At 34.8% G+C, this 23,440-nt stretch overlaps 2 protein-coding genes across 2 annotated transcripts in view; both read right to left on the bottom strand.

The window, feature by feature from the left end:
* Positions 1–1,877, bottom strand: part of PTPRB (protein tyrosine phosphatase receptor type B) — a 94,761-nt gene extending 92,884 nt beyond the window's left edge. The window contains exons 1-2 of the mRNA XM_087874098.1: positions 1,733–1,877; positions 366–764 (exon numbers count right to left, since the gene is read on the bottom strand). Of these exons, the coding sequence (XP_087730224.1) occupies positions 366–764; positions 1,733–1,808 (475 nt within the window). The 5' untranslated portion in view covers positions 1,809–1,877. The remainder of the gene's footprint in view (positions 1–365; positions 765–1,732) is intronic.
* Positions 1,878–3,420: 1,543 nt separating this feature from the next.
* The window catches only part of PTPRR (protein tyrosine phosphatase receptor type R), a 95,161-nt gene continuing 75,141 nt past the window's right edge, over positions 3,421–23,440 (bottom strand). Inside the window, exons 11-14 of the mRNA XM_034403631.2 lie at positions 12,294–12,404; positions 10,935–11,092; positions 7,782–7,895; positions 3,421–4,813 (exon numbers count right to left, since the gene is read on the bottom strand). Coding sequence (XP_034259522.1) covers positions 4,720–4,813; positions 7,782–7,895; positions 10,935–11,092; positions 12,294–12,404 — 477 coding nt within the window. The 3' untranslated portion in view covers positions 3,421–4,719. The remainder of the gene's footprint in view (positions 4,814–7,781; positions 7,896–10,934; positions 11,093–12,293; positions 12,405–23,440) is intronic.

Raw genomic sequence — 23,440 nt, 5'->3', positions numbered from 1 at the left:
CTGCTCTATAATTTCAACAGGCAAATAGACAACACCCCTTTTTTTCACACTACTGGCATGAGCATGTATTTAAAGGATTGCTAATCTTGGCCTGTTCATTTCTGTGAGGGAAATGCATCTTTGTGTTCACCATCCTTAAGAAAGGCCACAAAAAGCTACCTGAAAGCATGGAGAAAAATAACAAATATACATATATAATTAAGAAGGCATTTCTAATCACTATTCTTAAAACATTAACAGCTGAACTTTCTTGGAGAACTTTTAAAGTGTTTCTAAATGGTTTTTCACCTATGAGTCAAATGTCATTGTACTTTCAAAACCAGTCAGTGCTTGTAGTTGACAGGAAACATATTCAAACTGCTTACCAATTTTTGAACAAAGATTTTCATGGATGGTTTCGCCTTTCTCATTGACATCAAGTTTTTTCCAACTATGGGGATATTTCCTGCCCTTCTTCACAACTACTCTTGAACTTCGTTTCTCAAGGAAAAGAGAGCTGTTTTTCACCTCCAGGAGGCCTTCACTGCTGTAACAAGTCCAGCTAGGAGCCTCAGAGCAGTTGGCAACAATCACTTTGCGGGAATGTGCAACCTTGGACCTGGTGATGGCCAGACATTGGCCAGTTCTAAGATGGAGAAGCTTGTCTGCTTGCAACCAATTCCACTGCTGATTAATATTGGTCAAGTTGCACATTCCCACATAGGCTATTTTATGACTTTCATAAATACACTGCTCTTTTAGCTCATGGATAATCAGAAAACTATCTAAAAAAAGGAGACAAAGAATCCATAGTAATAGAGTAGAACATCAGTTAATATTCATAAGGACAATAACAAAAGCATAAATTAAAACCATTTTGTCATCACCCCCATCATCCTAATATATAAATAATTCTTATATAGATCAAAATGGTTTGGACAAAATGTCAATTTTATGAATACTGATAAAAATTTAGTGAATTTCAGTCTTTACTTTTCCTTAAACAACAAAAGCCTTACAAAAGTATAAACAGAGTTAGAATAGATTCACATGATGAGATTAACACATTTTGTAATAGCATAATATTTACTGGCAATGGCTGTCAGATATACTGCTAGTCCTTATGGGGCACATGTTTGTTTCTACTTATATAATAATATATATATTTTCCTAATACTGACTTGGCTGTAATGCTCTGAATTGTAATACAATTCCTAAACAGTATTTTCTCTATAATGTTTCAAAGGCACAATTGGTAAATTGAAGAGTAAATTCACTAAGATAATATCTAGTCAATCTTAACTATAAAATACCATGATATAATAATTATTCTATTTCTTTCTGCCAAATATTCATTAAAAAGTCCCAATTAAATAGATCAATGACCTGAAATAATATGCCCAGTTACAATTTGTTTCTGCTATTCATTTCTATTTTTTTTACAGAATATTCTACATAATATATATTGATAAGCATGTGATATTATGACTTTCAGAAAATATGAAATTGGATAAACAGTACAACATCTCAGAGTCTCACATTTAAGGCAATTTTTTAAAAACAAACTTAATTTTCTTTCTGAATGAAATCTAAATAGTTATGGGCTTCCATGGTCCATCCCTCTATTTCTGTTGTATAAACCAAAGCTTAGGCATCTATTATTCTATTTCACAAATCTTGTGGAAACTCCTAGTAATCCTTGGAAATCACAGCCAGAAAAAGAAAGAAACAGAAAAATTGTAGTCATACTTACCAGAGATTGTAAAGGCCAGGGATGTAGATATTAGAACACGAAGTAAAGCCCCCATTTTCCCTCTAACAAGAACCATCGCTTCGTTCTCTCTCTTCACTTTTTTAAAAAAAGCATAGTCTAGATAAGTGAAGTGAAGGCTAGGAAGGAAATGTGGTTTCACAAGAGGAAAAGTCAGTGACGAACATTTCCTTCTATTCAATTGTTTTTGGGGGGAGTTTTACACTACTTTGAATTTTCATACAGTTCTTTACTGTCCTATCTCTTATATTTAGGAAAACACAAGCAAAACAGAGCATTTAAAACAGATCTCAGCTAAGGATGAGGAGCTATAATTTGGCTTAATTGCCTGTCTGCAGGTGTTCTTGTGTGTAAATATATACTGTGTTTTCCTGTAAATACCACCAGCTTTTTGTAATGATATGTTATGTATAAATCTAGAAACATTATATATTTAGATGGCATATAGGATTTATCTGTATCCTACAAGGAAGAAGAGCATGTTCTCTGGGGTCTCTTGATTATGAATTCAATTGAGTATTTGAGCCCTGAGTGCTAACTTGCCGCATTCACATGGCGTCTTCATGTCATCATTTTTCATTGTACCTCCTTATCACTTCATCCATTTTTCTCTACCAAACAATGATTGTGAAAGAAATTAATACCTTTTGACTGGATTTGATCCACACTTTTTGAGGTGAGGAAGGAAGCATGAAATAATAAGCATGGCCCTGAAGGATGATTTTCTTATATGTACCTCATTTTGATTAGTTCCATTGTGCTATTGCTGAAAAAGGTGGCACAATTCAAGAATTGTGAACTCTGGAGCTTCAGCTTTGTAATGCATAGGTAAAAAAAAGATAAAAGAGTCCCTGCAGATTTTACTCCAGTAATCCTTGGTGACAATAGGGGGAAGGGTTCATATCCCTTTCAAGGCCATTGAGCCAGCGGTGTCCAAAGACATTTCTGTGGTCATGTGGCCAGCATGATGTCATGGTGCACTATTACCGTCCCACCAAAGTGGTACCTATTTATCTACTCACATTTGCATGCTTTTGAACTGCAAGTTTTGCAGGAGGTAAGGCAAGGACGGGAGCTCACTTCATCATGTGGTGTTTGGGTCTTGAACCTGGGCTGCCGGCTTTCCAGCTCACAAGCCCAGCATCTTAACCACTGAGCCACTGCAGCACTCTTGTAATATATACATTGCTTTGGAAATAAGATGGATTTCTCACTGGGTTACAGACAAATATGTCATTTTTAGTCTTCCTGTGTAGAAATGTCCCAGTGATATTATCCAGGAAGTAGAATTCTGATTGCTTTAATCTGGATTAATTTGGAGTCAGCAGTTTGTAGAAGTAGTAAAGTGGAGTCACCAGTAGTACTAATAGTAAAGTTCAACAGCAGTAGCTCTTCTCTTGGTCTGCCTATGCTTGACCTTCCAATCTTATCATCTGCTTTTCTCTTGCTGGCACTAAGGAAGGTAATAACCACTACTAGTTCATTAGTTCATTAGATTATAGGAACAGAAGGCTTTCTTTTGTTTAATCTTAATCAATATTTTTGATTACCCAGATAGAATAGTGGAAGGCATTTATAGATTTGGGAGAAATGTTCTCAAGCGGAATATTGTATCACTGAATATTCCAACAGAACAGTAGCAACATTTGATGATAATGATTGAAACAACATTTTAAAAATTACAAGCATCTTTATATGCAGTTTATTGACTACATGAAGCAAAGGTAACATCATTTGCTTTATAAACCTATGAATAAATTGTGTGCTGAAAACCCTTAAGTTTGTTGAAGGTGAAATGCCAGCTATTTTTTTTCCTGTAACAAATAGGCAAGGAAAAAAAAATAAAGAAGCCTTATGTCACAAAGCTTTCATGATTTTGTTTCTCCTAGCATCCAACCTCGCATGTGAGTAGAGGGTTTACAACTTTTTTAAAATTAAAAGACAAAGAAATATTTAAAAATTTACCATATAAATATATGTTACAAAGATTCTTTTCTGTTTGTTTGTAAAATGACTCAAATGAGTTACACGTGCACAGAATTCTGTCCTGGAGCAAAAACGTTTTTAACACAGTAGATGGTATTGAATAAATGCATAACTATTGCAAAATGACATTGGATGCAATTTATTAGGGATTTCTCTTGACCTAGCTCCACTGAAATTAGATAGAAGTTCAAAAGAATCCAGCAGTCTTCACTAAAATGCATTCCTTTTTAAAAAAATAACTTCATCTTTTCTGATTTTTTGCACAGGAAATGGTCCTTGTGTTCCACCCATTGTGTTCCCCAATGTTTTACAGTATTCACTATGTGCAGTAAATATTTATCAGTATTTACTAGGGTCATCATATAAAATACTTATTGATTTTTATTCATTTAAAAACCCACAAATTTATTTATTTTTCCTCTGTAGGATGCTGTGGATATTAGTACTCATAACCACCCCCTTGCAGATCTTACCACCAAGAATCCAAGGAGCTCCAAATTAAGGTTACCGCATAATAGGGAGTAGTACTTAACAGGTACAATTGAACATCTGACTGGCTATTCACAAGACAGACTTTGCAAACATTGAAGCATGTATACACATTTCTTCCGTGAAATTTCTCACATCCAGTTCTTATACATACATACATACATTCAGTGTTTCATATTCTATTAATACAGAAATAAATCTTCCTTAATATATGCACACACATGTGTGTACACATGTGTATATGTGTGAAAAATTCAATGTAACATCAGCATATTAACCTTCATTACAACTGTTTCAGGAACTCACAATACATTCAAGACAAGAGTCCATCAATCTTCAATGCTTTTTTTAAAAAAAATGATCCACATTCCTTTGACAGGTTGAATGCTCTGCTTCTCCTTCTACAGCTGCCAACTCCTTGAAGAAGTTGCTGGAAGGTAATGAAATAAATTACCTCAAAAAAGAGTGACCTGTTTACTTTTTCCATCTTGGTTTCATTGGACGGCTTCAGCGGAGAGCCTGCTTTCATACAGATTCAATGCATGATGAACAAATTCATACTGTTCACTTGTTTGGACCATTCCACCTCTGAAAAGCAAAAAAAAGCAAAGCAAAATAAAAAGGTAGTCTCACTGAAGATACAATGCATTCCCCCCCAAAGCCTTGTGTCATCCATCCTCTTGGTTTTTAGTTTATATTTAATTCTTATTAATTGTAATTGTTTTTATACCATATTTATCAAACTGCCCAAGGAGCTGCTGATATAGTTCTACAGAGGAATTATTGAGTCTGTCATCTGCACCTCTATAACTGTCTGGTTTGGTTCTGCAGCCCAACAAGACAGACACAGACTTCAGAGGATAATTAGAACTGCAGAAAAAACAATTGCTACCAACCTGCCTTCCATTGAGGACCTGAATACTGCACGAGGGCTGTGAAAATATTTACAGACCCCTCGCATCCTGGACATGAACTGTTTCAACTCCTACCCTCAAAACGATGCTATAGAGCACTACAGTGGTGGGATTCAAGTAATTTAACAACCGGTTCTCTGCCCTAATGATTTCTTCCAACAACCAGTTTTCCAAATTGCTCAGAAAATTAACAACCGGTTCTCCCAAAGTGGTGCGAACTGGCTGAATCCCACCACTGGAGCACTGCACACCAGAACAACTAGACACAAGAACAGTTTTTCCCCAAGCACCATCACTCTGCTAAACAAATAATTCCCTCAACACTGTCAAACTATTTACTAAGTCTGCACTACTATTAATCTTCTCATCGTTCCCACCACCCATCTCCTTCCACTTATGACTGTATGACTGTAACTTTGTTGCTTGTATCCTTACGATTTATATTGATATTGTTCCTGATTGCTTATTTGTACCCTATGACTCTCATTAAGTATTGTACCTTATGATTCTTGATGAACGTATCTTTTCTTTTATGTACACTGAGAGCATATTCACCAAGACAAATTCCTTGTGTGTCCAATCACACTTGGCCAATAAAAAAAATCTATTCTAATTCTTTTCTATTCTTTTTAACCTTTTGCAAGCAGGATCATTTCAATAGTGAAATGGGCAGCATACAAATTTAATAAATAAATAAATAAATAAATAAATAATAAACAAACAAACAAATAAACAAACAAATACAAATAATAACACAATTTGATATTCTGTCTGACTAATCATACTGCATTTTCAATTTAGTTTGGCAGGGGATTTCAAATACCGCCCAACTCCCCCCCACTCTCCAAAATCAGAATGACAGAAATGTGACAATGGAAAATGACATCTCTTTCTGGGACCATTTTCAGTTTTCTGCACTCATCGCTATGTCTGCAGCCCAGCTGATGCAGTTACAGTTGCGGCTGAGTTGATTTTTTTTCAGAACACTGTTTTCAGTAATAATAAAAAAAATGAATGTTTCCCTTATCCTCATTTCCTACAAAAGAGTTTCTAATACATTTTTTTCTGAATAGTCTCCACCTTGAGTATTCTCCAGCACTGGGCAATGTCTGGGCATTTGGCAACCACCATTTTCCCTCACCACAATTCGAAATGATGTTTGGGCCTAAGTATTGAGGAAGATGCAAAATGGTGACCAGGCTGCCATTACAATGAATACTTGCTGTTGTACAGCATGCCCACATGGACACAGTTATGGAAAATGAAAGAAACTAGGCTAAATGATAACCCCAACATTTCATGAAACAGTTGCCCAGGTTCTCTTCTGCAAAAAATGACGAGCACTTGTGCATAGCTTAGTTCTGGCATCTATTGTGACTACAATTACTGCTGAAATTCCTTTTCAGACACAAAGGTATAATGAGAACTTAAATATTTGTGCTCATGTCATGTTTACATTCCCTTGACAAAGAATACACCGTGGCATGTAACACCAGATGTATGCAATCTTGCCACAAGCACATTATTCAACTACAGAGCATTATTCCTTTATATAGGAAGAAAAGCCCAATTTTTGCTAAAGTTGACAGTAGTAGCGTCATCGCATTTTATTTTTTAGTAATCAATACTAAGCCCAATCGGAATCATTTGCATGTTGCATTTATTTGTAAGTGTTAAAATATATTCAAAGCTCAAACTTGGAAGAGCTCTATCTGCTGCTTTTCAATTATACATTTTGAGCTATGCAGTTCGGCAGTCAGATGTCTTGATTTTGTTTGCCTTTCTTCAGAGGATGCTACCCTAGCCCTTGAACTATTTACCAATTTAAAATTCAGAACAAGCAACGTGCATCTTCAAACGTTTAAGAAAATTTGAATGTGACTGCCAATGACCATGAATTTGCATTCTGACACTAAATGTGTGACCTGTTATGGTCCTAGAGCACACGTACAGACTGCAGGTTTTCCTGTCCTTTTTCTAATGCCTCGCAGGCTTCCTGTCTCACCAGCTGACATCGAAGAAATGCTGCAGCCATGACTCATTTCAGCATTGACAGCAGAACTGTATTTAATCTGACCATAAAAGTAAAATACATGGCCCAGATACTTTTAAAGGCTCATTGTGGAATTCCACTAAGCTATGGAATAAACTGGTCATTCTCAGCCTGGCATTCTTCTAACAGGCTACAGCTACCACACAAATAGCCTGGCTGGGGATGATAGGAACTATAGTCTAACCTATCTAAGGGTTGTCAAGTAGAATAATGTTGCTTTCCATACTTGTTTGTATTTTGTATTTTGCTAAATGCATTCATGAGTTTGCCCCTAAAATCCCTAGCAAAGGACCAAAGCAGACATGATAATGGAATTGCATGGATGCATCACCAATTACTTTATTATAAATAGGCACAAAGGGTGTGGACTGAAATGGATGAAGGGGAAATTGAGTTTGCAAAAACCTTAAATTGATTTTACATTGAATGCAGCTATTTGCTGTTAATGTTGCTTGCTTCTATTGTTCGTTTGTTTCTCTTTGATCCTACAAAAACTTCAGAATTACAGTGTTCATGACGTGAATGACAGTGACACTTAAAAATATTGGGTGGCAAATATTAATGGATTTTGTATCCTACATCATCTTACCTGTCCAAACGCAGTTGGCAGACAATACTCAATGCGTCAACAGCTCTTTCTTCCCTGAGCTGATGGCAACCAATCGTAGTAGCAATGAAACATCCTGTTCTTCCTATTCCAGCACTGTCAAGAAAAACAATTAAACCAAAACTGAATAGTATTAAAATGACAGATTATGGCTGGTATCACAGGATATTTAAGGTTTGAAATATTCTCCATAGAAGAAAGAGAATGGTTTTGTTCCTAATTTACTCATGGGATAATCTCAGATAACCATTTTATTTTCTCAGCAGAACTACATTTGTTTATTTTTATTTATTTATGTATTAAATTTCTATGCTGCCATCTCTCCTACAAGGTGACTCTGGGAAGCATAGAAATTTAAACTTGTTTAGTAGCTTACCAATAGATTAGTTGAAAATTTTGATTTCTATTCCATGCAAAAATATATGATTAAATAGATGCAGATGAGGTTTAATTTCTTCTTAAAAATGCAGCAATTTTCAGCTCCATAAACTTCTAGAATATCTAAATTCTTATAATATATTGCAAAAACAAGATACATGTCCATGTTCTTTAACTGAGAGAATTAAAAATGCATATTCTTAGATTAACTTCTTAGTGTTCCAGACACTTTTGTATTTTTCCTTTTCCTTGCACAATTGAGATCATAATACAAATATGTACATTTCCTGCCATAGTATGATAAATTCATGCAACTACAATTTTTCTGATATTTTAAAAATCCACATTGTAGAACAGAAGATAAGGGGAAAATTTATTCTGTGAACTGCTATTAAAAACAAGCTCCCCTTACACTGGATGAAAAAATAGATATTTTCTATGATATGATTCCCATTGTAAACGATTATCAAAAGCTACAGTATAACCTGGGATCTTACTAAAATTGTGGTGAAAGGGAAATTCAGTGAACTATATGTTTTCTAAAAATAATATCATTCACTGAAGAAGAGTTCTGGATTACTCTCTGCTTTGGATGCAAGATTGGTGTCAACCATTATTTGTTGTAAATTAAGATCAGATTTGAGATTACCAAAAGGCGAGACTTTGGACAATTCCACACTTTGGGCAATTCCACAATTTCCAGACAGGAAAGGAACAGCATGGGGAAAAAGCAGTTAGACTGCAGTGTGGAATTGCCCAAAGTCTCACCTTTTGGTAATCTCACATTGCAGTCTAACTGCTTTTTCCCCATTCTGCTCCTTTCCTGTCTGCTCCTTCTGTCCTGTCTCAGATTCCAGCTGAGGCTAAGCTGGTGTTCAGTCCAGGCTACAGTTCTTGCACTAACTACCCTGTCTTCCCCAAGACACCCCCTGATAATAAGCCCAATTGGGCTTTTGAGCGCATGGCAATAAGGCCAAGCACTTATTTCAGGGTTCAAAAAAATATAAGACAGGGTCTTAATTTCGGGGAAACACGGTAGTTGTTGCTTTGCTTCATGCAGGAAAGGCCAGTTTCATTGTCTGGCTCTTGTGTAGACTGATCTAACAATGCCTACCTTTTCCTATCCTTTTGGAGTTGTTCCTTCTTCACCAGTCCCCATCCCATTCCTTGGTTTCTCAGAGGTTTGCACACATGGTGCCTTCATACCTCCTTCCCACACTATCTCCTTCACTACTGAAGTAGATTCTTCTTTCTACTCACTTTTGTGACATCATTACAGGTAGTCCTCGACTTACAATAGTTCATTTAGTGATTTTCAAAGTTACAACGGCACCAAAAAAAGTGGCTTATGATCATTTGTACAGGTACAACCTTTGTAGCATCCCCATGATCATGTGATCAAAATTCAGATGCTTGGCAACTGGTTCATACTTATGACTGGTGCAGCTTCCCAGGGTCATGTGATCATCTTTTGCAACCTTCTGAGAAGCAGTGGGGGAGCCAGGTTCACTTACAGTAACAACTGCATTACTAACTTATCAACTGCAGTGATTCACTTAACAACCGAGTCAAGAAAGGCTGTAAAATGGAACATAATTCACTTAACAAATGTCTCACTTAACAACAGAAAATTTGAATCCAATTGTGGTTGAAAGTTGAGAACTACCTGTACTCTCATGCTACAGTAATCAAAGCATCAGGGGAACAGGTTGCTCTTTGGTTCCTACCTTACTGTGCAGAGCCATGGAAACTTTGTAACAAGGAAGAAATGATAACTTAGCTTTATTAAAAACAAACTTTAATCTTTCTATCTTGCAGTTGTAACATAGATGTATAAATAGATAAAGGGAAATGAAAGGAGGCTTTACAACATTGTAGACAGGGTGTGGGAAAGCTAGGGACCATATCTCACTCAGACTGGGCATTAAATAACAGGGTGTCCACTAGAAGATGTTAGAGTTGAATGGAGCATAATTCTCTAGGGTTTGGCACAGTTCATTAATTTAATAGGCCATTTTTGGATCAATTGCAAGATTATAAAAAATGCAGAGAACATAGCAGATCTGCAAGCTAGGACAGTGATCAGACACTAAAGAGAGGGAATATGCCAAGCCCTACAACCAATCATAGTTGTAGCTGTTACTGTCAGAACAAAATGCTGGAAATGATCCATTCTGAAGAGTTTGTGACAGTTTAGGTATGAAAATAGTAGTTCTGAACCGAAGCTGGGCAACACAGGCAGGGGATGCATTTCTGGTGGACTGGAAGAAGGAGGAGGACAATGTCAGCTGTTTCTATATTTAAGAAGTGGTAAGTGGATCATACTGGAACAGGCCAAGCAAAATGTGTGGCTGTGCACTTTGCTAGAAGGCTACTACTGAGCACCAAACCTGTTTTAGGCAGCAAATAGGGGACCTGCCTGAATTGAAGAAGTCATATAATAAGGGGAAGGATTTTTGCCTTTTGGACAATGATAGAATATAGGTAGACCATAAAATTTGCATGAAAAAAGGACCAGTTTTAATTACCACTAAACCCAGATTAGGCTGAGAAAGATTCTTGCCAGAAGCTTGGAAAGGTATTTCTCACATGGACTGAACAGAATTAAATAAAAAGCTCCGTATAGTGTAAATAAAACAGCTTTCCACTTTCTTGATATGTACTATCAACATTGCAAAAATCCATTTTTAATTCATATCTTTCCTATTCTGCTCCATTAAAATCTAAATTTAAAATCATATATAAAGTGAAAATTACCTGCAATGAACAATTATAGGACCTCTATCAGTTGAAGCCTTCTTGTCCTCTTCTACATCCAGCATGAGTTGTAAAAGAGGTTGAGCACTGACTGGAGTTTTGTGATCTGGCCAGGAAGTGTACCAGTAATGTTTGACATTCCTCGACTGGTTTCCTTGCTGAAAACCATGAATGATATACATATTTCGTTAACAACACTGTTGACTAAAAATGGTGTGTTTCTGCACTCAGCAAAGCAGGACTTTGGGGTCCTGAGGCTTGGTTGTTTTCTTACAGATGTTTCATTACCAAACTAGGTAACATCATCACTACTATCACTGATCATATTATCTGGTTTGGTAATGAAATATCTGCAAGAAACAACCAAACTCAGAGAGCAGTCCACAGTTTCAATCCTTAGCTACAAATGTTGTCTTCTATTGGTAAGCAACTACTTCTTTGGAACTCAAATGGTGGACATGCTTCTATGGTTGGCAATGGAAAATTCTGCATATGCAAGATATTTTTATTGGTACTTGGCTATCATCTGAACCTGCGTGATAAGCCAGATAAAATCTGCTATCAAACTGTGATCAACCCAATTTGGTAGATTACTGTAGGGATAAAGACCAAACATATCTCAGAAATGTTATTATCATGTATAAAACAGAAATCTACTTCATTATTGATACATAACCTTTCTCAAACTATCTTCTAGGCATACACTGTAATTATCCTAATTCATAATTAACAGATTATAAAGACTACCATTTTGGAAGGCATTTAGTTGAGAAAGGCTGACAATTTTACTCATAATTTAGGATTATATATATATATATATCTTTAGCCAGGTTCTTCCTACGTAAACCAAGATTTTTATGCAGCCCTAGTTCAGTGAAATAACAATCCACTAGTTTCTAGGCTTTTTTTTTTTTAATGGCAGCCAGCAAACACTCTGCTGCCCATTGGGAGACTAAGGACTAAGGTTGTTTCTTCTTTTCAACTGTTGAAAAGAAGAAACAACCATGATCACACATTGCTCCTAGAAGCATAAGGCTGAAGACACCAGCCTGAAGATGACGAATGAGACTTCGTCGAAACGTCGCCAAGGTACTTCCAATTTTACGCGGGACAAAACCCGAATAACCAAAGACATATATATATATGTCTACAATATTATATTATGCTGCCATATTAAGCAAGTATATTAATACATAGGACTGGGCTACCAGCAGCTGAATATAGTTTTCTTATATATTCTTGTGCAAGATATTTTCTTTGAACCAGTTAACTATTAAAGTTGTGTTTAGTTCAGTACTATATGTGAGGTGAACTAATAAGTACATATAGTGATTTGAAACACAACATAAAAACCAGTACCTTTAATGTTAAATTGCGGATAGTGTAATTCTCACATTCCTCCACATTGTCAACAAGTACTTCCACTTTTCCATATATTCCTCTCTTCTCTGGCCAATACAGCACACATTTCTAGAAAAAAGGATTAAATAATGCTTGATCAAATAAAATAATAAATCAAATTTATTTTTTCTTGAAGGTAGTAATTGTCATAAATATTATGACAGACATTGTAACTGCTTCATCATTAATATTTCTAGAATTTTACATGGTTAAGTTGCTAAGAACATAAATTGACATTAAATCTGTTTGCATATCTTGTAAGCATTCCTAATAACATGAGTATAGGCTGGTGTATAAATATTTTAATAAATAAAACTGCAATAGAAAGTAAATAGAAATGATAGAATAGAGAACTACAAAAGCAAAGTACGTAAATTGATATGAAATGCTGTAAAATTATCATTAATGTTATGTAATGTTCAATACGTTATGTTTTGACATGTTTTGTTTTTATATATGTGTGATTGTTTTTTTGTGTTGTTTTTAAAGACAAACTGTTTAATAAAAATTATTATTTAAAAAAAAAAAGAAAGTTATTTTGTGGAGATTTTTTATTCCAAGATACCTAGAATAGTCCATTTCAGCATTCCAATTTAACTTCTTTTAAATTGAATTAAATTATTGCTTCTTTTAAATGGTTTTTTAAATAAAGAAGTGTTTATGGTCAAACCCACGTGCTGTTGATAATTAGGAGTAAAATAATTGCTTAAATGATGAACGAAACACAATTAGGCCTTCTTAATAACTCCATTCTCTGGAATAAAGTGCTTGGATCACTCAGGAGCCTTATAAGCTTTCAAGAAGAATTGCTAATATTTTCCTCTCAAGGAATTAAAAAGAACAACCATAAATAACCAGAATTATGATTAAGCAAATCTCAAATTGTTTCTCTGACAGATCTTAATGATTGGCTGTTACTAATTAATAAAAATTTTGAAGGCCTACATTTAATTACTACATATTTTATTTTATACTTTGATAGTTTTCTTTTATCTGCCTAGAGGTTAAGAAATCTTATAGGAACATCATGTTTTGAAAATTAAAAACAAAAATGCTAAATATATGTACATTCACAAATTTTAATTATGTTTTATTTTTATATCTGGCAATAGCTTAAGACATACTAATTTCACAAACTTCAATACTATGCTTTTTTTCAACTGTGAATGTATTAAAATTATTTTCATTTTTAAAGGTACAGTGAGTTGGACCTATACTTAACAATGTTAAATACATTTGTCCCATTAATTGGGCATAACTGGTTATACCCATTAGCTCCATCTTGATTGCAAAAGGTCTTCAACTCCAATTTAAATAAAGTTCTAAAAATAGAAAAGCCTGTACCCCAAACAAGGACCATGTAATACCAGAGCAGGTTTTTGGACAAAGAAAAATAAATAATCTAGGTACTATTATTCATTGTTCATTTAAACGAAATGAAGATTATAATGTTATGTAATGTTATTTATATAACCATTCTTTAGAAGCTAAATGGCTGTACTTATCATTATCGAAAAGTAATTAAATTGCTGTACACCAATATTTGGAATAAAGCAATTGCAAACAACAACAACAACCCTATTACTTAAAGCCTTACAAAATAGCCCATCAGTTAAGCAATGGAAAAAATATTTTACACTAACTAATCATGATATTACTTTTGAACAATCAATGTTTTTGACTTTTGTAAAAAAGAAAAAATTATTTACCTGATAGATATTCAGCATTTATGTGATGACCATCTACTTTGTAACATCAAATTACACTGACTATAACGTAAGAGGGTCCATTCAAAGAGAAAGTTGGAGCTGCCCTCTGGAAATCAAAGAGTCCTGCTACTAACACGGTCAAAACACCGCCCACCTTTTAAGCTTGTATTCAAATGTTCAAGCTCCTAGCCCATGTGACCCAGGGGTTCCTTAATTACATGAAAAGACTAATAATGATACAAAAACCCTATCATACAGGCCTTCCCCTCCCTGGGAAGATGTGTTCTTGCCAACATTAAGAAAGCCAACATAAAATATCGCTGCCTATTCAACATCCTTCTGTGATTTCTTGATAATAGATCAACTATATTCAACTCCTTAAAAGCTAAAGAAATGTTTTTCTTATCTTGTTCCCAGACGTAAAACTGGCAGACAGCTTTGGGTGGACAATGAAATATATTGTTCACTTAGACTACCTATCTCACAGCTGCTTCTAACTTTCAATATGGCCCAACAGATTTATTTTTAACACATTACTGCTAGTATTCTAGCAAGATCCACTTGGCATTGAAGAATGAATGAAGGGCAGTTTGTAAACCGCAGATGCAATTGTCATTATAACTGCTAATATGTACCATAAAATTAGTAAAACAGTTACAAGTAAATAATTGATGCTGTATCATGAAATCAGTTAACTCAAGTCAGACAACTAATTAAAGTCATATTTAGATGCAAATCTGGAATTCAAATTCACACATACCAGTTTGCAATATTGTATATTTTATGAATTTTCATATTTTCTGCAATCGTTTAGATGTTAATCACATTATTTGGTAAACAGATGTGGAGGTCAAAATGTATTAACCACAATCAATACAGTATACAATTGATACAAAATTCTGATAATTACACAGAAACAGGAGTTGTAATTCCAGAAATTATCATTATTAATTTAATTTTTATATTGTTGTTCTATATAAAAGAAAAATGTAAGCCATCTTCACTAAAACAGTCAACATTGTAACTACTGATTTGGCACAAGGGATTAAAATATATAATGTAAAACATGATGATTTGTATTTCTTTTCCTTTTCATTAAATTTCATTTTACTCTGATTCTCATCTTGTGTTACCACATCTTGTGTTGCAGCCTGAAATGCTAATTACAAAAACATTTTATTTGCAATGTGACTTTTAATGTACATGTTACTGGTTTATAGGTATTTCTTAAAATACTGTCTAAACTTTTCATTAAAGCCTCACTAGTTTGAAGAGTTGTAATACTTTTTTGATACACATGAATTGCCTGGAATAAATCAAACACAAAATTAAACCAGCAAACTCTTGGACACATTGAAATGACTAAATCCCTCATTAAAATATGGCTAAATATGCAAATGGACTGTGCAGAAAATGTCCCTTTTTGAATTTCATTGCTGAATTATACAGTTGATACCAGGTAGTTCAGCCTATGACCCCCCAGGGTTGCATAGTCAATGTGAAATAATCAAGGTTTCCAACTGTGTTTTATTAGACTCTAAATATTAAATCCATTAAGTTAACTATAAAGTGTATAAATATAATAATCCAGCAACACCCAAAACCTTAATTAAATAAGGTTGTTACAAACTGGTAGAAGTATATTGTGATATTATTAGGCTAGACAGGAAAAAAAAGCCATAAAATGGAAAGGAAAGAGTGTAATAAGTAGGATTTTGGTTCCTTAGACAATATTTGTAGCATGGAAAGTTGTGACATTCCAAATATTATGACCAATCCCTAGTAGTTTTTACTGTAAGTCACATTGATTGGAGTTATCGGAAGTGATAATTTAGTAACCTATTGAGAGCCATCTCTGGGGTACATAATTGATCTATCTACAAGGTTTCAGTAAAGTAGCAATGAATCAATTAGTAAAGGTTAGAGGAAAAGCAGCAGATGTATAGTATATTGAGTAGAATGTGCAAAGGATAGATCATGTGTTCTTGTGAAATTTGGCAGAGCAACACAAGTCCTAGAGAAAAATGGAAAAGAGGCAAACTTCATTGATCAAAACTGGCCAAGTAAATTGAAATTCAGTTGGAAACAAAAGTTATCAGGAAATTGAATCTAGGGCTGCTGTAATAAATGTGACCAAAAACTCAGAGATTACCACAAGAATGTTGTTATTGTTAAGCAACACACCAGTTGGTCTTCTGCCATTGATAATTTGGGTTGTTATCATGGAGACATAGGGAGAAGAATATTCCAGAAGCTTAGCTTTATTGCCAGTACTCAATTCCTCCCAAGACTATATGGACTTTGCTTTTCTATTTGTGGCTTTTATGTTTTTTATGTTGTAGAGTTCAGAAATTTCTGTTGGAGTGATGATTTTGCTCCAATTCAAATCAAAATAAGAAATATTATGCCTATTTTTTAGCCTGAGGGACATTGGCAACTATATTCTGCATTACTATTAATCTTCATTCCTATCACCCATCTCCTCCCACTTATGACTGTATGACTGTAACCTTGTTGCTGGTATCCTTAAAATTTATATTGACTGTTTCCCTCTGACTATCATTAAGTGTTGTACCTTATGATTCTTGACGAATGTATCTTTTCTTTTATGTACTCCAAGAGTTTATGCACCAAGACAAATTCCTTGTGTGTCCAATCACATTTGGCCAATAAAGAATTCTATTCTATTCTATTCTATTCTATTCTATTCTATTCTATTCTATTCTATTCTATTCTATTCTATTCCTTAGTTTTTTATCTATCCTTTCAATTTCTATATCTCTTGATTCCTTTGTATTATATCTCCTGATTTATTTCTTGAAAATAAATCTTCTTTTCTTGAAGATCATGTCCTCTTCTTTAATGTCATGGTTTAAGAGGGGATTAAATACATTCATGGAGGGAAAAGTTATTATGGCTACTAATATAAAAATAATTTTACTATAGGTAATAGAGTTGATGTACTATAGATTATTGTGGTCATTCCCTGCATTCACAGAAATTAAAACTATATAAAAAATCCAGGATAATCAACTAAAGACAATACCATGCAATACTGGCTGGGAAGAACACCCTGCTTTATAATAGCAATAGCACTTAGATTTATATACCATTTCACAGTGCTTTTCAGCCCTCTCTAAGCAGTTTACAGAATCAGCATATTGCCCCCAACAATCTGGGTCCTCATTTTACCGGCCTTGGAAGGATGGAAAGCTGAGTCAACCTTGAGCCTGATGAGATTTGAACTGCCAAATTGCAGGCAGCCAGCAGTCAGCAGAAGTAGCCTACAGTACAGCATTCTAATCACTGCACCCCTCTGGCTCTACAATATTTTGTCCTAGATCCAGATTCTAACTATAATACAATTAATGAAGGAAGGGATAATAAGTAGCTGGACAGATAGGGGCACACTATACATGCATATACTATGCTATAACATTTTTCTCTATGTTATAGGAACCTGTCCTCACTGTGAGAATTCATTAACTTTTGCTTAGATTAGGGGTCTCCAACCTTGTCAACTTTAAGACTTGTGGACTTGAACTACCAGAATTCGTCAGCCAGCAAAGCAAAGCTGGCTGAGGAATTCTGGGAGTTGAAGTACACAAGTCTCAAAGTTGACAAGGTTGGCGACCCCTGGCTTAGATCGTAATATGACATTCTGATTCCGCTTGTTGTCCTGTCTAGCTAACAAAATGGATTTTTGCAGTTGGTGACTGGAGGAATGCAATGGAAGAGAAAGTAGAGAATTGTTAAGAGTATAATGAGTGATGTTTTTCTCATATCCGTTCTAAGATAAGGGAATTTTTAAGCACTTTCCAATGCCTGATTAAGATTGAATAGGTCACACAGACATACCTTCTTGATTTTTGTGGCGAGGGGAGAGGCAAACCAATTTATACTAGGTCTGTGATGGACAGAGTAAGAAAACCTGGTTAATTTCCATGGAGTGCTAATTTTCTTCCTTTGCTATGCAAGGTTGCAGAAGAAATACCCATCCCTAAATGCTTTGAAGGGAGGACATGTTCTAATCTAATATCATTAAAAATATTCCTATTTTCCTTGCAGAATGATTAAGGGAAAAATGTATGAAAGTTTCTCCACGATAGCACTGCTATATAAAACCCACTTCTGGTTTGATAAACACATTTCAAAGTCAAAAATATGACTTATTGGGATATTTCAGTAGGCTATAAAATGTGTTTATTTAAAATAGAGTGACCATTGAATATTTATTTTTACCTATCCTTTCATAATGTTTGGATGCCATACTTCTTGTAAGTATTTACTGCCCTTTTTATTGGGTAAACTGTTTCTCGAAACAAATGGGGTAACATTTTTGTCGCATGTTTTTTTTTCAATTTTTAAAAATCGGGTTTTGAAAAATAATTTATTGGGACAAACTTATAATAATCGATTAATAATGATTTGTGGTCAAGGAAAAAATATGTCTAACAAACATGAAGAATATATCCCGGGTATAGGGAATGTGCCAGGCCAAGAATATAGCTCCACCCGGACTAGATGGTCTACGCCCCGGTGAGGGGAACGGTAACGGTAACAAATCATTAAAAATATTCCTATTTTCCTTGCAGGATGATTAAGGGAAAAATGTATGAAAGTTTCTCCACGATAGCACTGCTATATAAAACCCACTTCTGGTTTGATAAACACATTTCAAAGTCAAAAATATGACTTATTGGGATATTTCAGTAGGCTATAAAATGTGTTTATTTAAAATAGAGTGACCATTGAATATTTATTTTTACCTATCCTTTCATAATGTTTGGATGCCATACTTCTTGTAAGTATTTACTGCCCTTTTTATTGGGTAAACTGTTTCTCGAAACAAATGGGGTAACATTTTTGTCGCATGTTTTTTTTTCAATTTTTAAAAATCGGGTTTTGAAAAATAATTTATTGGGACAAACTTATAATAATCGATTAATAATGATTTGTGGTCAAGGAAAAAATATGTCTAACAAACATGAAGAATATATCCCGGGTATAGGGAATGTGCCAGGCCAAGAATATAGCTCCACCCGGACTAGATGGTCTACGCCCCGGTGAGGGGAACGGTAACGGTAACAAATCATTAAAAATATTCCTATTTTCCTTGCAGGATGATTAAGGGAAAAATGTATGAAAGTTTCTCCACGATAGCACTGCTATATAAAACCCACTTCTGGTTTGATAAACACATTTCAAAGTCAAAAATATGACTTATTGGGATATTTCAGTAGGCTATAAAATGTGTTTATTTAAAATAGAGTGATAGATTTTTACCTATCCTTTCATAATGTTTGGATGCCATACTTCTTGTAAGTATTTACTGCCCTTTTTATTGGGTAAACTGTTTCTCGAAACAAATGGGGTAACAGAAGAATTTTTTTTCTGTCGTATAAACCATTCTTATAATGATTTGATCAGATATGAGAAGCTCATATAAACACAAATGTCCATGTAGCCTGGGATTTCCTTAAGAAGTCTCGGTCTTTTTTATTATGCGGAAATTGCCACTGTCAGTGTAGGACAATGTAGAGAAACAGTATTGTAATGAGTGGGAGCAATTCAGGTAAACACAGGGCTTCCTGATACATTGAGAATTACTTTGTGTTTCTTTCAAGTCATTCTTTTCAAACAGTGTTAGAAGTGTTTCTTTTAAAAAAGTTTTTCCTTTGGGAAAAATATTTGTTCTGTGTACCATATTATAATAGGATAGGTTTTCAGAAGTATTTTGATCAGTCCTGATAAGGCACTACTTATCGCACATTTCCTTAGAAATTATTCTTTTATATGTTTTGAGATACACATGTGTTAGATACTCCTTTATAGATAACTGTCTATGCTCTTTTCCTTGTTAGAAGCCACCAAGCCAATAAAGAGCCTTGATGGCGCAGCAGACTAAAGCACTGTTAAGTAACACCAGCTGCAAGTTCAAATCTCACCAGGCTCAAGGTTGACTCAGCCTTTCATCCTTTCGAGGTAGGTAAAATGAGGACCCGGGTTGTGGGGGCAATAAGCTGACTTTGTATAAAAAAGAACACCGCTGGGGGGGTGGCGAAAGCCCTACTAAGCAGGTATATACAAAAGTATGAAGGCTATTGCTTAAAGCATTGTAAGCCACCCTGAGTCTCCGGAAAAGGGCGGCATATAAATCGAACCAATAAATAAATAAATAAATAAATAAATAAATAAATATTTATTTCAATTAAAAAGTAAACAAATAAACAAATTAAGCTATCATTTCAAAGCAGGACTCAACTAATTTCTGATAAATAGGTCATTTCAGTCAAAGTAGGTGAAATGAGGACCCAGTTTGTGGGGGCAATAAGCTGACTTTGTATAAATATACAAAAGGGATGAAGGCTATTGCTTAACGCATTGTAAGCCGCCCTGAGTCTCCGGAGAAGGGCGGCATATAAATCAAATAAAAAAAATAAAAAAAAAAAGGGATGCCACAAACTTCTAAATTTGATTAAGTTCTAACCTCTGGTCCTTAAGACATCAGAGCTTCCACATTAAATACTGACATTTAAAAAATCATATTTTTCTTTCAATCTTCATATTTTTTCTGGTTTTTCTATAGAGATCACATTTTCTCCCGCCTTAAAAATCACTTTCCTCTGATTATTAAGTCTATAAATAATGCTTATTAAAAATTCAGGGTTTCATTTGAACATTTAGACATTTAAAGAATCATATTTTTCTTTCAATCATTTATACTCTTATTACCTAACCAAATTAATATTTGTATATTTATATAGTCAAATTCAATAGAAATGGAAGTAGAAAGAGAAAAAATGGAAAATAATAATAGTAATAAAAAAGAAATAAAAAAGAAAACAGAGAGAGAAGAAAAAAGAATACAGATGTAACAGAAAGAATATAAAAATAATAAGAGAAAAGGAAAAAGGGAAAAGGGAAAAAAAGGGAGGAGAAGGAAAACACCTCCTAACGATATTCAAACTTCAAATAAACAGAAAGCGTTACATCCATTTTAATCAAACTGTATTATTTTTCTTATCTTGCTACCAGTATATTCCATTTTTTTTCTTTCTCCAAACTGTCCAAAAATGTTTCTTTTCAATTTCAATATTGTCAAGGTTATAAGCTCTATAAAGTTTAATTCTTTTGTAGAAATTATTCCATATATGGTATCATCATCTCTTCTTCTATTGCCACACCTTTTCCTTTTATTGCTGCACTCGTTAATTCAATTTTAATTGTTCCATTCCACTTCTTCTCTCCAACCAACAATAAGTTCTCCAATAGACAGATTGGATATCTCCAGAATCAAGTCTCCTTAGTTTTTCCCAAAATAATCCAGTTTAAGTAACAATACACAAAGTTTCTCCTTCCAGTCGCTAGCAATCCACAATTTGTCACTTTTACTTCGTCACAGCCAGGGCTGGATTTAGATGAAAAGAGGCCCTAGGCTATTCCACTTATGAGGCCCTTTCACCAGTGGTGGGATTCAATTTTTTTAACAACAGGTTCTGTGGGCGTGGCTTAGTTGGGGGTGTGGCTTGGCAATCATGTGACCGGGTGGGCGTGGCTAGCTGGTCACATGACTGTGTAGGCGTGGGTAGCTCGTCATGTGACCGGGTGGGCGTGGCTATGTGCATAGGGACTACTCAGAGGGCTGAAAAAAGTCATTTCTGACTGGGCCTCGCACTTTTGACCGGTCCTCACACTTATGACCATCCTCACATTTATGCCCATGCAGCTTTCTTAACAACCATGTCACTCATTTCACAACTGCTTCTCTTCACCATGGTGACAAGATAGGGCAAAAATGTAAAATGTGAGGACAGTCATAAGTTCGAGGACTGGTCAAAAGTGCGAGGACCAGTCAAAAATAACTTTTTCAGCCCTCTGAGTAGTCCACATGCACAAAAGGACTACCCAGAGGGCTGAAAAAAGTGATTTCTGACAGGTCCTCGCACTTTTGACCGGTCTTCGCACTTATGACTGGTCATCATTTAAGCCCATTGTAGCATTCTTAACAACCATGTCACTCATTTCACAACTGCTTCTCTTCACCATGGTGACAAGATAGGGCAAAAACGTAAAATGTGAGGACAGTCGTAAGTTCGAGGACTGGTCAAAAGTGCGAGGACCAGTCAGAAATAACTTTTTCAGCCCTCTGAGTAGTCCATATGCATAAAAGGATATAGCAATAGAGAGGGATGAAGGAAGGGAAGGGAAATTAGAGTAGGAGTGAGGGTAAGAGAGGGAGGAAGAGAGGAGGAGAAGGAGAAAGGAAGAGGAAGTAGGGAGAAGAAGAAGAGGGGGAGGAAGAGAAAGTAAGAAGGAAAGAAAAGAGAGAGGTGGTAGGTTTGAGGAGAAAGATTGCTGTACAATAAAAAAGATGAAAGGGAAGAAAGCCAACCCCAAACAAATATAAAGATATTAAGATAAAGAATGAATTGTTAAACTTTAAAGAATAAAAGAGAACAAATATGAATAAATAATAATTAGAAACACACATACAAACATACAATGTATTTTCTTTGAACAGAGTATTTGGCCGGTTCACAAATTTAAACAGTGTTTAGTCATTTCAATTAAATTTACAATTTCTATATTTCCTTTTTGCCATATATATTCCTCATCTATTTTTGTAAAAAACCAATATTACCCTTCATCCTCATCTCTAATCTTAATCAAATTCAATTTTTCCCTTCTATTCTATATTATACCCCTTCCCATTGTCATCTATTTTTATATCCATCCTCACATTGGTTAATTATGTAATATTAGTTGTTTAATATAAATTCAACATTTTAATATAAATCAATTAGTTATATAACTACCTTTTTTGTATATTAATCAATATGAACATGAATATTCCAATTATTTCCATGCAATCCAATTTCTTACAAATCAATTAATTATATTTACCAATAATAATAAACCAAATAATTTCCCCCATATATTCCTCCAAACCACAACTTAACCATTTCTGCTTTCAGAAATATACAATTAATAGTATCTCAATTATTACAATTCCCTAGTTAAATAGAGCTTTTTTTCTTTTGTGTTTTAAAATCCTGAACTCTCCTCTTTTTCCTTAAATTTCCCATTGTTTGCACCTACCTTTTTTGGTGAGGAAAAAGAAAAGAATTCTGCCTGCCTAATTTTCCAACCTTGCAGCAACAGCAAAGCAGTTTCAGTTTCGTTTCTCAGCATAGCTAGGGGGAAAAAAATCAGCACTCTTTGCAAGGAAGCAGAAGAGCCCTGAGCAAAACAGCTGAGACAAATCAGCTGAGAGCCGGGAGGCTAATTAGCCTATGCTAAAGCTCCGTGGGCCAATAAAATTACAAAAAAACCACCGAACCCTTTGTTAAATTGCTGGCTCCCCCGCCCCTCGCCCACCACTATTTATTGGCA

Source organism: Pantherophis guttatus, chromosome 7, assembly GCF_059756535.1.
Source record: "Pantherophis guttatus breed Tessera chromosome 7, ASM5975653v1, whole genome shotgun sequence".
Taxonomy (NCBI): Eukaryota; Metazoa; Chordata; class Lepidosauria; order Squamata; family Colubridae; genus Pantherophis; species Pantherophis guttatus.
This window is presented reverse-complemented; position numbering and strand designations above follow the sequence as displayed.